General features: G+C 35.8%; 1 protein-coding gene across 2 annotated transcripts in view; it reads left to right on the top strand.

Moving 5' to 3' along the window:
- LOC127882121 (uncharacterized) overlaps positions 1 to 14,569 on the top strand; it is a 73,155-nt gene that overhangs the window by 13,852 nt on the left and 44,734 nt on the right. Inside the window, exon 2 of one of the 2 annotated variants that reach the window (XM_052430579.1) lies at positions 6,479 to 8,875. In XM_052430579.1, coding sequence (XP_052286539.1) covers positions 6,479 to 8,875 — 2,397 coding nt within the window. Of the gene's footprint in view, positions 1 to 6,478; positions 8,885 to 14,569 lie in introns of both variants that reach the window. The other variant, XM_052430578.1, reaches the window with a different exon arrangement.

The raw sequence follows: 14,569 nt of genomic DNA, 5'->3' as shown, positions 1-14,569 counted from the left end.
CTCCTGTCAAGTATAGACACTCGAAAAGAACGCATGATATCAGCAATGTAAATAAAAGCGCGGTTGTGAATAAGTCATGCATGAATAACCACGTGACAATACCAATCGATAATGTCAGTTTCTTAGTTATAACTAATCCATCCGTTGTGTGTACTCCTCCATGATAGAATCATGGACAGTTACTTCGGAGACATATGATGAAAAACCTTGATGGTATCCTCGTGGAAAGTGTGCATTTCATGCATAATTAATTTAAATCCAAACATTTATTTTTACGCATATGATTTAAAAAAAACACACAAACTAGTTGTATCGTTATCGTCTTTAAAATAATTAATAACTGAAGCAATAAAACAACACGGAAGATCGGCAATGTAAATATAACGATTTTCAGTTAGCCTGTGGTACGTAATTTTTCACCCAATTTTTTTTTTTTTGCTTCAAAAACTTTTTTCCCGATTTTTTAGCTTAAAAAAGTAGGTGCGCGTTATACATAAATGCGCGTTATACACAGCGTTTTACGGTATATCATGCATGTATGATGTAAATCTAAATTTAGTTTTACGGATCATTTCAATTTTCTGAAACAATATCTATTCATACGACACACAAACACTTCCTCCGATCCTAATAAAAAGACGAATGCTTAGGTTATTGTAGGAAAATATGTAAGAAATATTTTCGTCACAATTGGCTCAGGACGCTAATTTGTCTTTGCTGCATTTTATGAAATTCGTCTTCAATATAAAAATTTTCTTGCCTATTTTGTGTTATTGTAACATATTTTTATCAATATATTACAATTTTATTTTAACACATATAAAAATCGTGCATACTCACTTTAACCTTTAAGTTGAATGACCTTAATATGTAGATGATCGTTTAGAAATGAATTTAAGCCTTTTGTCTGTTTTTCCACTATAATCTACATGTACATGTATATAGTCATATGATGATTGTGCTATCAACTCCTACTGGGTTACCGGTATAGTAAATTATTTTTATGTCCCCGGATTGAAAGATCGGGGGTATATTGTTTTGGCCTGTCTGTCATTGTATGTGTCTGTGTATGTGTGTGTTCCAAAACTTTAACCAAAACTTTAACCTTGGTCATAACTTTTGCAATATTGAAGATAGCAAGCAACTTGATATTTGGCATGCATGTGTATCTCATGGAGCTGCACATTTTGAGTGGTGAAAGGTCAAGATCATGGTCATCCTTCAAGATCAAAGGTCAAATATATGGCTTCAAAGCGGCGCAATAGGGCGCATTGTGTTTCTGACAAACACATCTCTTGTTTTTTTTAGCTCACCTGAGCACAACGTGCTCATGGTGAGCTATTGTGATCGCCTTTTGTCCGTCGTGCGTGCGTCGTCAACATTTGTCTTGTGAACACTCTAGAGGCCACATTTATTGTCTGATCTTCATGAAACTTGGTCAGAACAATTGTCCCAATGATACCTCGACCGAGTTCGAAGCTGGGTCATGCTGGGTCAAGAACTTTGTCACTAGGTCAAAAAAAAGAAATACCTTGTGAACACTGTAGAAGTCAAATTTGATGCCCAATCTTCATGTAACTTTGTCAAAATGTTTGTCTTAATGATGTGTTGGTTGAGTTCAAAAATGGTTTCGGTCCATTGAAAAACATGGCCACTAGGGGGCGGGCAGTATTCCTTATATGGCTATATAAGGAATACTCTAGAAGTCACAATTTTTGCCCAATCATCATGAAACTTGGTCAAAACATTGGTTTTATTAATATCTCGGATGAGTTCGAAAATGGTCCAGATCGGTGAAAATACATGGCCGCCAGGGGGGCGGGGCAGTTTTCTCTATATATATATATAGTATACATTTGAACACTCTAGAAGACACATTTTTGGTCCAATTTTCATGAAATTTGATCAGAACATTTGTTTCCTTGATACGATGGTTGAGTTTGAAAATGGTTCAGATTGGTAAAAAAACATGGCTGCCAGGGGGGGGGGAGGTCTGTTTCCTTATATTTATATAGTAAAAAAGCTTGTGAACACTCTAGAAGTCACATTTTTTGCCTAATCATGAAATTTGTTCAAAACATTGGTTGTGAGGATACCTTGGACGAGTTTGAAAATAGTCGTGAACATTTGAAAAACATGGCCATAATAACAAAGGATTATTATGTTGATGATTGGTTGGGGATGAAGTGCAACAAACGTATTTTTGCCATCTGAAAACCCTTTATTAAATAATCTCAAAATATTAAGTAGTAATATTGATTTCACAGAAAATTACTTAGGGGAGAAACAACTGTATATAACAGTTTAGAGTTAGGCCCAGGGTTCGACACTAAGGCACGTCCGACAGACATTGTCTAGTAAGATCGGTGGTCGGGCTAGTAAAACTGCGGTCTAGCTTGTCCGACTGGTCGTACATAAACAAATCTATACTGATTCATATAACTATAACTAACTGCTGTGAAAACCTTTATTTTTAATGTGTAAAATTACTCTCGTATCCGTTATTTACATTAAAACAAAACTAGTGTATTTAAATAAACGAGGAGCATTCACATGATTCATCGCTATTTTTAGACGCAAAGGAGAGCTTCCTGCAGAAATTGCTTGTTTCCATTGGTCAAGTTGTCATGAATTTTAATGATTTTCTGCAGTGTCGTAAAACTGTAGAGCATGATTTTACGACTTCTATCAAAAATCGGTATCATCAATGTAAACATTTTTGCGTAGCAGACAAGAGAATGTAATTTAAAGAATGGCTTTTTTCAAGTTCGGATTTTTGTCAGACAAATCAGTAAATAAAAAATAATCCGACGCTTAAACTGACACGAAACGTAAATATGAAGAAACACGAAAACGTCAATTTTATCCTAGATGGAAAATTACGAGTCAGTTCCCATGGATTGAATTTGAAGGAGAAAAGCAAAAAAAGTTCTATTTTATTGCTTTATAACTCTATGCATAAAAAAAATCTGGTGTTCACTGATTATTTACTGATAAATCCTGATTAAACAGTTACATACATTGTAATCAATTGCTATGTCATAAGTGGTCTAGTAGACATCAGGTTCGGGCTAGTACATTTTAAGAGGAGCAGGAGCCGTATTCACCAATCTACGTAAGTCTCAAATCTTAGACTCAGCTCCAGTTTCTGACTCAGACTCAGACTCAGCCTTACAAAACTTAATTCACGAAACATAAAATGGTTAGTTTTAGACTCAGACTCAGTAAGATAAGTCTCAAATGCTAAGTCTACAATGTTTAGACTTATGCTATACAATCATGACGTAACGTCGTTTGAGCGTTTACTTTACAAAATGGCCGCCGCACGAGCTACTTGCGTAATAATAATAATATTATTGAAAGAGTGTATCTAGATCGTACCAACGCTTTGGAGATTTATAGGGATATTGAGCTTTACAAACAGTATCGTTTAACCCGACCGGGAATCGTATTTATTTGCAATATTTGCAAGGAATAGTTGAGCGGCAATACGATGCGGATTCTGCCAGTTCCGGTCGCCCTGGCAGTGTGTACTTTCTAGAGCAACGTGGCAAAAATCATAAAAAAGCGGCATTTAAAGTTATGGTAGCCAGAACTATGTAGACCTGTGCACAGGTCAATAATATTTTGACAGCTAAGGAATTGAAGTTGTCAAATTTCCAGCTGGTACGACGCCGTTCGTGCAAAACAAGAACTTTGTGCGATCGCTGATACGTGAGTCATTTGCGATGTGTGCATTTTGCAATTGTTCTTATTTATTGTAAACAACTGTCAAATTCATAATTCTCCGCGATTGTTTGTTGTCTTCCGTGAAAATAATCTCCAAACTTAATGAACGTGAACATGCATGAGCCACAGCAGGTACCTCATTATCTCTGACAGTTGCTTGATGCCTAACCAGCCATTTGCAGTGAACATCATGGAACAGCAATTGCTATACAGTGGTATCAATATAGAGATAAACACATAAATACATCTGTCTGGCATTTATTTTCGTATAAAAATCAGCATGCTGACTGCATAAAAAGAACATATTACAACATTGAAGCAAGCTCTTGAAATAGCAAAATTATGTACTTATATATTTCCAAGAAAGGTTTATACAATATACTAAGAAACCATTATTAATCGTCAGGCATTAATTTTCATAAATTTCGTCAGTCGACCGATCGGCGAATTTAAGATCCTAACGAAAAATCATGCTCTATGTTTGAACAAAAACAAACACTAAGTTGAACAATATTTTAAAACTTTATCGTATACATAAGGCAATAAATTCCAACATAATCCATGCACACATTCACTGCTGTTTCGTAATCAAGATTAATCCGGTTTTGACACAAAGGGATGTAGATTACACAAGGTACTTAACTGACAGGTTACACTTCTTTAAAACGCGTGTGCAGTGCAGCTGTATCGAATGCGGTGACTTCGTTTATGTATAATGGTAATGAATTAGCGCTAATTGTTTATAACTTTATTACCCATTAGGTGCATTGTGTTTTTCAGGGGTGTTGCATATTAGCCATCACGCAGCGAATGCCGATGAAAGACAATAAACCAAATGAAAAGATGACGATGTGTGATCAACATGCGTATTTATCACAAATCAGGGACCTATATAGGTCCCTGCACAAATTAATAAAGAATATTTTAATTGCTGTTTGTTGTTTGATTGTTTGCCCATAACCACACTTATTACTATTTTATATGTATCAATTTATTTATTTTTAAATTATTGACATTATTGATTTATGTACCGGTAGTTTACTTTTTAAGAACAAACACACACATAGAGTATATAATTTTAATGTTGATATCAGAATAAAAAAGCATTTTATTTGAAAAAAAACAGTGACATTTGAGACCAATTACTGTTCTTAAAATTATCAAAAATGTACGATGCAAAACGCTTGAAACTTTATTGAAAAGTGATAAAATAATTTCCTAACACTAGTAATAACCCATATTGTTCGCACCTTCCCTAATTGGTGCCGATAAAGGTACGATTGTTATCAGTATGGCAATTATAATAATAGAATAAGACTAATTGGCAATTGGCTTCGTTGTTACAAACACTCGTTAACGGTTTTTCGATCCCACTTGTCCGCTTATCATAACAATGAACGTGTGAATGGCATACATTAAGATGGTCCATTACTGTCCCTTGAAAACAAAACTAGTTAATTTGCATGTGACAAACAGGCCCCACCTCCTGCAGTGATTCTCAAGTGTGCTCCCGCATTCGTACCACGATTTTTCGCAACTGCGATTGATCGCGAATATGTATTACACACAAATCGGATATTGACTGACGCTTTTTAAAAAAAATTCAAAATCAGAAATCGGCGAATTTAAGTGCTGACGAAATCGTCATTTTTATAAAAATGACAAAATTTTGTGCTGTCGAAAATAAATGGTTTCACAGTATATAAATTTAATGGGCGTGATATTTCATATTTCTTAGCTTTAAGTACAGTGATGCCTGATTGAACTTACTCAATATGGCTATTATTTAACCTTTAACTATCACACAGTCCCAGTGTATATTATGAATATCAAGAAGAAAAAGTAATGATATGTACATAAAAATATCCTTTACAGCTTTGGCAACAACTGTTGTCAAAATTCAATTATATTGATCAATAAAAAATAGATTGAAATATTCTCCAACTTTACTGTTGAACATTTATTGACAAAAAACTATCGTGTCTACATGTACAGGTATCATATCACAAATATACTTTGTTCAAGAATTAAAGAGATTGAGAAAATGTACTTAAAACCAACTATTTGTGATACTTATGATATGAAATGCAGCTTGTATTTGAGAATAAATTTCACAATTAAAATGCCTTTTAGTTTTGCATTGGTTGTAAATAAAGAGTAGAAGCATAGAGGAATTGTTTACAAACAACACTTACAAATGTGAATAATTAAGAAAAATTAACTCTTTAATGAAGTATGAAATTTCATTTTAAATCATAAATACAGATAGATATACAAAAGTCATGTAGGCCTACATGGATGATATGTGAAATACAGTGTTATGTGAAAGTCAGAAATACCATTATTCTAATTAATGTTATATACAGATGTACGTCATGTATGATATGTGAAATGCAGTATTACTTGAAAATCAGTGTATCAAAATAACTTTGAATGGAAAAACAGTGAAAATGTATTCTAATAATAGAGCACACTTAGTCTGTACTACTGCCTGTCTGGTCAGCACTCGTCCTCTTTTGAAGATTTTACACTAAATAATCAAACTATAAAGCGCAAGTTAAGTATGTAGGCCCATCTGTATGAAGTACTTTTATTATTTTGAACTCCACCTTCCCAGAATAGTTTAGTTCCTTTGGGTCTCAGGTGAGCGCCTTAGGGCCCATGGCCCTCTTGTTTTAAGAATGGCCCTGTTATTGATATTGTTCTGTAAATGTTCCAGCAGTCTTAAATTCTAAATGTATACTTTCAGGATGGTTCTGCCTGCAATGGAATGGAGGGCGATGAAACACACAAGGAAGATTCTACAGAAGAGAAGCTAGAATGTCAGATGAAGTCCATATGTGCGAAGACTAATGCACTCAAAGACTATGCAAGCATAGATTGCACAGAGACCATAACAGATGGTAATGGTGGTACTGAATGTCATGAAAATGGAAATATAGAAGCTGATAGTGTTATTGCCAACAAATCGACCAGTCCTGAAAAAATTGCTGCCAATGACCTCTTGAATTTTGTTCTTATGAAGTCTGGACAGCATTTAAATGACAAAACTGAGAATAATATAGATTGCAGTAAAAGTAAACAAGATGCTCCAATTGCCAATGGTGATATTGTTAAAAATGGTGATGTTGACGATCTTGTTACAAGTGAAGTTTTAGAAGACACGTCAGAGGTTGTTTCTAAGAACTCAGACTCATGTTTGTTGAATGGAGTTCCTGAAACCGGTAACAAACTTGATGAAAATGAAATGGTTAATAGTGGAAAGGAAATAGCTCTCTTTAATGGTGAAGTTGCAGATAGAAATGGCTTAGATGGTGTTGAAACCGCTGTCAAAGAACCGGATAAAGGACATGAAGCAACAGAAGATAAAAGTGAACCTAATAAAGAACAGGAATCAACACAAGCTTATAGTGACATTTCTCAGTTAGACACCAACATGGAGCTGGATGAGTCACAAGAATTAAGGGAAGAATCCATTGGGGAATTGTCACAAGTATCCATTGGGGAAATGTCACAAGAATCTATGGGGGAATTGAGGGTGTCTACCTCTGATGACACTGGGCTCACCGACTCCAAAAACATGTCGGTTGATGAAACAGGATGTGAAACTGTTGTAGAATCATCCGATACAAATGTGGCAGCAAAACATTTAACTCAAACTAGTGATCCAGCGGAACTTGAAATTTTTAGGGGTGTTGAAGACAATAAAATTGAAAAAGAATCGGTCGATGAGCTAACTGTAACATGTTCGGGACCACCATCTTTAACAAAGGAGGTGAATAGTGATAATTCTGTTGTTAGTGAACTAAGAAATACTGAAGAACAAAGTGATGTTTCGGTACTAAATATTACTGGACCTATTCCTAATGGCAGTGTTGAAATAATTGGTGTGATAGAAGACAATAAGCACATAAGTGATAAATTAAAAACCATTGAAAGGCTTGAAAAAGATTTGGACGTGGCAGATGAACAAACAGGTAAAGTTATTAAAGATGAACAAAACTTGGTTGCAGCATCTGAAAAGGATGGTGAAGAATTAGAACACAATGAACATAAAGATTTACCAAATAATGAGAAAGAATTAGTTACAGGGAAAGTTGAGAAAGAAAATCAGTTAGTTAATAATAAGGACGATATGAAATTATTACAAGACGAAATGGTGAAAGAGCAAAGGAAAGACGATAAAGATGTGATAGAACAAGATGAAATTATTCAAGTCAATCAAGTGCCTGATGGTGTAGTTGCACCAGTAAGATCTCCTGGTAAGTTGTTAGAGAAAAGTCAGAAATTGGATCAGCTATTATCTAAAATAACAAACAAAGCTGAGTTGGATAGTCAAAAGCCAAAACCTGCAGCACCAAAACAAGGGAAAGCAAGAAAATCGTGTGTGTCTGGTAACAATATGTCTGTGATGCCAGATTTAAAACCCAAACCAACTGCTCAATCTCTCACATCTTTGACATTTAATGTGAAAGAATTAGAAAAACAAGGTGTCTTAGATATTCCAAAAGCATCTAAAAGAAAGGCCTTTGATCCAGTAAAAATTCCGTCCCCTGAACAACTAATAAAACCAAACCAATCCCCAGTTCACTCACCGAAATCAAAATCCCCTGGCAAATCTAAGAATCCCTTAAAAAGAAAAATAAAGCGAAAAAAAGGAAGGAAAATGGGTGCTTATAAACTTCCTGGGGAACTAAAAATGATGAAGAAAGGAAGAAAAAAGGAATCTGAAGAAAGACAGGTAGAGAATGAAATAGAAAATGCTTCTAAATCTTCGACTGGCGGTATCGATTCTGAAAGAAGCACAAATGGTACCCATAGTGATTTGCTTCAAAACAAATCCAATCACTCAAATGATAAAACACAAAGTGGTTTTATGCAGACGCAGACGCAATCAGCTGTGATATCATACACCACTTCTCCTGATGTTACAACACCAGGCAGTGGTGGTGTCCTTGCCTCACAACAGATCAACGCGCTAGACATGCTAACCAAGAATTACAAACGATCATTTAGCGCCGCTCAATCGTCTTCAAAGAAAGCAAGGAAAACCGTGCGCCAAGGGATTGATCCAAACACGCATCGCACGCTAGACTCTTTCCTGAAGGCTGGCAGTCACACGCAGATCGTCTCTAGTGGGCGAAAGGTGAGGCAGGTATAGGAACCCTTGTGATCATGACTCTCATCCATTCATGCAGTCATAATTATGATTATCTGACACATTTCATTAAAAAGAACAGCACTCTGGGAAAACGGGTTTAAATGCATGTGCAAAAAATGGTTTAAATGCACGTGCAAAAGATGTTTTAAATGCAGTTGCGCAAAATGGTTTAAATGCATGTGCACAAAATGGTTTAAATTCATGTGTAAAAATGGTTTGAATGCACAGGCTAATCAAGAACGACACTTTCAGCTTTTATTGAATTTTTTGTTTGAAGGAAATTTATTATTTTAAAAAATCCAGTTAAGTTGGAGAGTGGGGTTTCCAATAAGCCTTTGTAGACTGCACAGTTTTTTTGGGACGACACTTCTTGCACATGTTTTAAACCCGGTTTTCCCAAAGCAAGGCCAGTGCCTTCCCCAGGATTTTTTTCAGGCGCTCCGGGGCCGAGCGGGGTGGGTTTGGGAGGGGTGTCCCCTCGCGACGTTGATTTTTTTTAAATTTAACGTATCAATTCACTTTCTGTGGTGCGTTATAACTCAAAGAAAAACAGCGTCAAAAGACGTCATTTGGTGCGCTATGACTCTTCAAAAAATCCCCCAGTCATTAAAAAAATTTTTTTTTTATATTGTTTAATTTGATTTAAAACTTTTCCGCACAGATAGTAAAATCCCGACTCGAACAATTCCCCAATACATCCGTTTCAACCCGACTATTACTGTATACTTACTTTTTTCAAGTTTCTATTTATTACCCGATAATCCCGTTTACTCCGTTTTTATCAATCTCTTTCTGGTAAATATTTACGATAAAAGCTTTCAGTTATTTCTTTAACACAAACCTTGCCATTTTTTAAGTGACTATTTATAGATTTGATGAAATATTGCCTCTGAATATGCGTCAATCCCCTGACCTGTTGTGCGCTTGTTAAACGCTCAATACATGCCATTTGTATGCAATAGACGCGACGTTGTACATGCTGCTTAATTTTTGCGCTCTTTTTAATTGAGAAAAAGATTCGACACAAAATAAATTTGCACTGCTAATTTGAAGCAAAAATATTTAACGTTGCGGTAACATTTACATTCGGAAGTGTGTTTTAGATTAAAAACGCGTTAACATCGACTTACGGGAATGGGTTTCGGATTACAAATTTAATTATTCCCATTTGAGATTTCAACAAATATTAACCGTTGCGTTATAAATTCAACGATAATTTGTTTAAACACTTTTCGAGTCGAATAAATGTTTTGACGGAATTATACATGAAATTCACGTTGTCCACGAGGATCACGGCTGGTTGCCATCATCAGTCTTCTAACTTTCGATTATCGGACGAAACATTTACAAGTGTGTGTAATTAATTCAACGAAAATTTGTTAAAGCGCATAACGTGTCGAATAAATGTCAGAAAAACGAGGTGAATCAGTTCTATAAATGGACATGTTGAAATATACATGTACTGGAATTAAATAAATTGTTATCACATAATTGTAACCGGGAGTCATTTGCACAACTTACTCGCTATAATAATTAATTGTTTACCACTTGCAATTAATTTCTCGTATTAATTATGAGTCATAGGTAACACTTGTTTACAGTAAAAAGGTGTGATGATGATGCCCGAAACCGTCTTTAATGTTCTGTACTGTACTAATTACCGGTTTTATATTACTCAAATGGTACAACTTCTTGCTAATCAAGCTGCGATAAACTCTTACCGGTACTTCATGCCCGACATCAATAAAAAATAATGGTCGATAGTTAACCCCGCCCTCATAAGCATTCGCGTAACCGATTTGACGATGAACTTCACAGTTTGACGACTGGAAAGTTACCAGATACATCCTTTTCAGCATTTAAATGACCGTGTAATATGGCTAGAATAATTGATACGCACGTCATGCTATTCTCTTATCAGTGGATTATCCATTACCCCATGTGGTGTTTATGGCGACTACTTGTGAAAGTAGGTACCGAGTGCTCTTTTAAAACAGGGAATATTGATACACTGATAGGGAAACCTTGATTTTTTTGGACAATCTCCACTTTCTTTTACTGAAGAATACACCGATCGGAAAATTTCAAGCGCCCCGTCAATCATTGGACGGTGTGTCACGCGAAAGAATTACGTTGATATCTCCAAGGTCATACTTTGAGTTCAAAGGTAAAAAATTGCCACAAATGAGCGTGTCTGGGCCATAACTATGTCGTTCATTGTGAGATTTTAAAATCATTTGGCACATTTGTTCACCATCATTGGATGTTGTGTCACGCGAAAGAATTACGTCGATATCTCAAAGGTCAAGGTCGCCACTACTAAAAATAAATTGATTTTGAAACAAGGGGGCTAACTATGAACAATCAGTAACAATGCACATTTTGAGTTGTCTCCCTTTATCAGATTTAAAAAAAAATTGAAATCAAGGTTGCCACAAGTAAAAATAGATTGAATTTGAAACAAGGGGGGTAACAATGCACATTTTGAATTGTCTACCTTTATGATCAGACTTTAAAAAAATTGAAAACCTGGTTTTGTGACAATTTTGTCCCTTGTTTAGATTTTAAATTAATTATTAATTTTTTATATTGAATTCGCCCAACTCAAAAATAATGTTTATTTTGTTTGTGGGGTGGGTGGGTTGTGGATGTAAACAATATATGCACTTTCATGTACACTTGAATGCTTAATGTAAGTTGTCTATTTAGTCGTTTTCTTTTTACTTGATTGTTAATTCAATGAACAATTAAAATAAATGGAAGAGCAGGATTCTTAATTTACATTTTGTATTTAGTGATTAAAAATGGTAAAATAATGCAACTTATTACAAGATAGATAAGATATTACCAAAAAACATGACTTCTTTTTATGCTTCCCCAAAATTTATTTTGGGGGGAGCATATACATGTAGTCGCCGCTTCGTCTGTCCGTCCGTGTTTCCTTGTGTCCGTGTGTCCGTCCGTGCACAATTTTTGTCCGGGCTATTTCTCAGAAACTATTTAATGAAACTTTATGGGAAGCTTCACTACCAAGAGGAGATGTGCATATTATCAGCCGGTCCTCGTCGGATGATTTTTTATAGAGTTATGGCCCTTTGAAATTTTCCATTGTACATATAGTGCAAGTCTTGTCCGGGCTATTTCTCAGCAACTTTTGAATGGAATTCAATAAAAGTTTATGGGAAGCTTCACTACCAAGAGGAGATGTGCATATTATCAGCCGGTTCTTGTCGGATGATTTTTCACAGAGTTATGGCCCTTTGAAATTTTTCATTGTACATATACATGTAGTGCAATTCTTGTCCAAGCTATTTCTCAGCAACTTATTATGGGAATTCAATGAAACTTTATGGGAAGCTTCACTACCAACAGGAGATGTGCATATTATCAGCCGGTTATGGTCGGATGATTTTTCACAGAGTTGTGGCGCTTTGAAATTTTCTATTAACTGTACATATAGTGCAATTCTTGTCCGGGCTATTTCTCCCCAACTACTGACTGGAATTCAATGAAGCTTTATGGGAAGCTTAACTACCTCTTGGAGATGCGCATGTTATTTGTGGGTTCTGGTTAGATGATTTTTAGCTCATCTATTATTTGAAAAAAAAATATGAGCTATTGTCATCACCTTGGCGTCTGCGTCGGCGTCCGTTTAAGTTTTGCGTTTAGGTCCACTTTTCTTAGAAAGTATCAATGCTATTGCATGCAAACTTGGTACACTTACTTACTATCATGAGGGGACTGGGCAGGCAAAGTTAGATAACTCTGGCGTGCATTTTGACAGAATTATGTGCCCTTTTTATACTTATAAAATTGAAAATTTTGGTTAAGTTTTGCGTTTAGGTCCATTTTATTCCTTAAGTATCAAAGCTATTGCTTTCATACTTGCAACACTTACTTACTATCATAAGGGGACTGTGCAGGCAAAGTAATGTAACTCTGACTGGCATTTTGACAGAATTATGTGCCCTTTTTATACTTAGAAAATTGAAAATTTGGTTAAGTTTTGTGTTTAGGTCCACTTTATTCCTACAGTATCAAAGCTATTGCTTTCATACTTGCAACACTTATTAACTATCATAAGGGGACTGTGCAGGCAAAGTAATGTAACTCTGAATGGCATTTGGACGGAATTATGGGTCCTTTATACTTAGAAAATTGAAAATTTGGTTAAGTTTTGTGTTTTGGTCCACTTTACCCCTAAAGTATCATAGATATTGCTTTCATACTTGGAACACTCGCAAACTATCATAAGGGTATAGTAAAAGGACAAGTTGCATAACTCTGGTTGTCATTTTTACGGAATTATGGCCCTTTTTTGACTTAGTAACTTCAAATATATGGTTAAATTTTGTGTTTCGATCCACTTTACTTCTAAAGTATCAAGGCTATTGCTTTCAAACTTCAAATACTTTCTTGCTACCATGAGGTTACTGTACCTGGCAAGTTGAATTTTACCTTGACCTTTGAATGACCTTGACTCTCAAGGTCAAATTATTAAATTTTGCTAAAAATGCCATTACTTCTTTATTTATGATTAGATTTGATTGATACTTTGACAAAACTACTCTTACCTGACATACCACAATAGACTCCACCCAAACCATCCCCCGTGCCCTCCCCCCTCCCCCCCCCCCCCCTGAATCAACCCCCCCACCTCCCCTAATTTTTTTATTTTTTTTTCATCTCACAAATGACCACCACACCCTCACACTATACTATACCCCCCCCCCACCCCCCAAATTGTTTTTTTTTTTAAACGGTTAAAAACACAAATATTTATTTTTATTATTTTATGTTTGAAAAACCGTCCAACCATCGCACCCAATACCCCCCCCACCCCACCCCCGAATTTCCCCCCCCCCCCCTAATTTTTTTTTATATTTTTTTATTTTTTTAAGATCATCTCACAAATGACCACCACACCCACACACTATACTATACCCCCCCCCCCCCCCCCCGAATCCCCCCCCCCTATTTTTTTTTTTTCCTTTTTTTAAGATCATCTCACAAATGACCACCACACCCTCACACTATACAATACCCCCCCACCCCCACCCCCACCCTTAATTTTTTTTTTGAAACGGTTTAAAACCACAAATATTTATTTGTATTATTTTATGTTTGAAATACCGTCTAACCATCACACCCAAGTATCCCCCCCCCCCCCCCCCCCGAAATTTTATTTTATCACACTATACACCCCTCTTTACTCCACCCGTCCCTTCTTTGTGATTGAAAATGAGAGTCCCTTCACCATTTAAAAGAAAATCAAATTACCACCACACCCTCACACTTAACCCCCCCCCACCACACCCCCACAATTTTTTTTTTGAAACGGTTAAAAAACACAAATATTTATTTTTATTTTTTTTATTTTTCATTTTTGTTCGCATTTTTGGAAGATAATGTAAGAAATGACCACACCCCCACAATATACATCCCTCTTCACTCCACCCTTCCCTCCTTTGTGATTGAAATTGAGAGTCCCTTCACCTTTAAAAATAAAAAATAGATGAGCGGTCTGCACCCGCAAGGCGGTGCTCTTGTTTTAGAGAGTTATGGCCCTTTGAAATTTTTAAGTTGCTAAACCATCCATCGTATTATTTTGTTCAAAGTTATGCCCCTCAAGATGTTTCCTTTTATCTGAATATATAGTACAATATTGTGACAAAAAAA

Source organism: Dreissena polymorpha, chromosome 5 (genome assembly GCF_020536995.1).
Source record: "Dreissena polymorpha isolate Duluth1 chromosome 5, UMN_Dpol_1.0, whole genome shotgun sequence".
NCBI classification, from domain to species: Eukaryota; Metazoa; Mollusca; class Bivalvia; order Myida; family Dreissenidae; genus Dreissena; species Dreissena polymorpha.
Note: the sequence above shows the minus strand (reverse complement) of the source record. Positions and strands in the feature narration are given on the sequence as shown.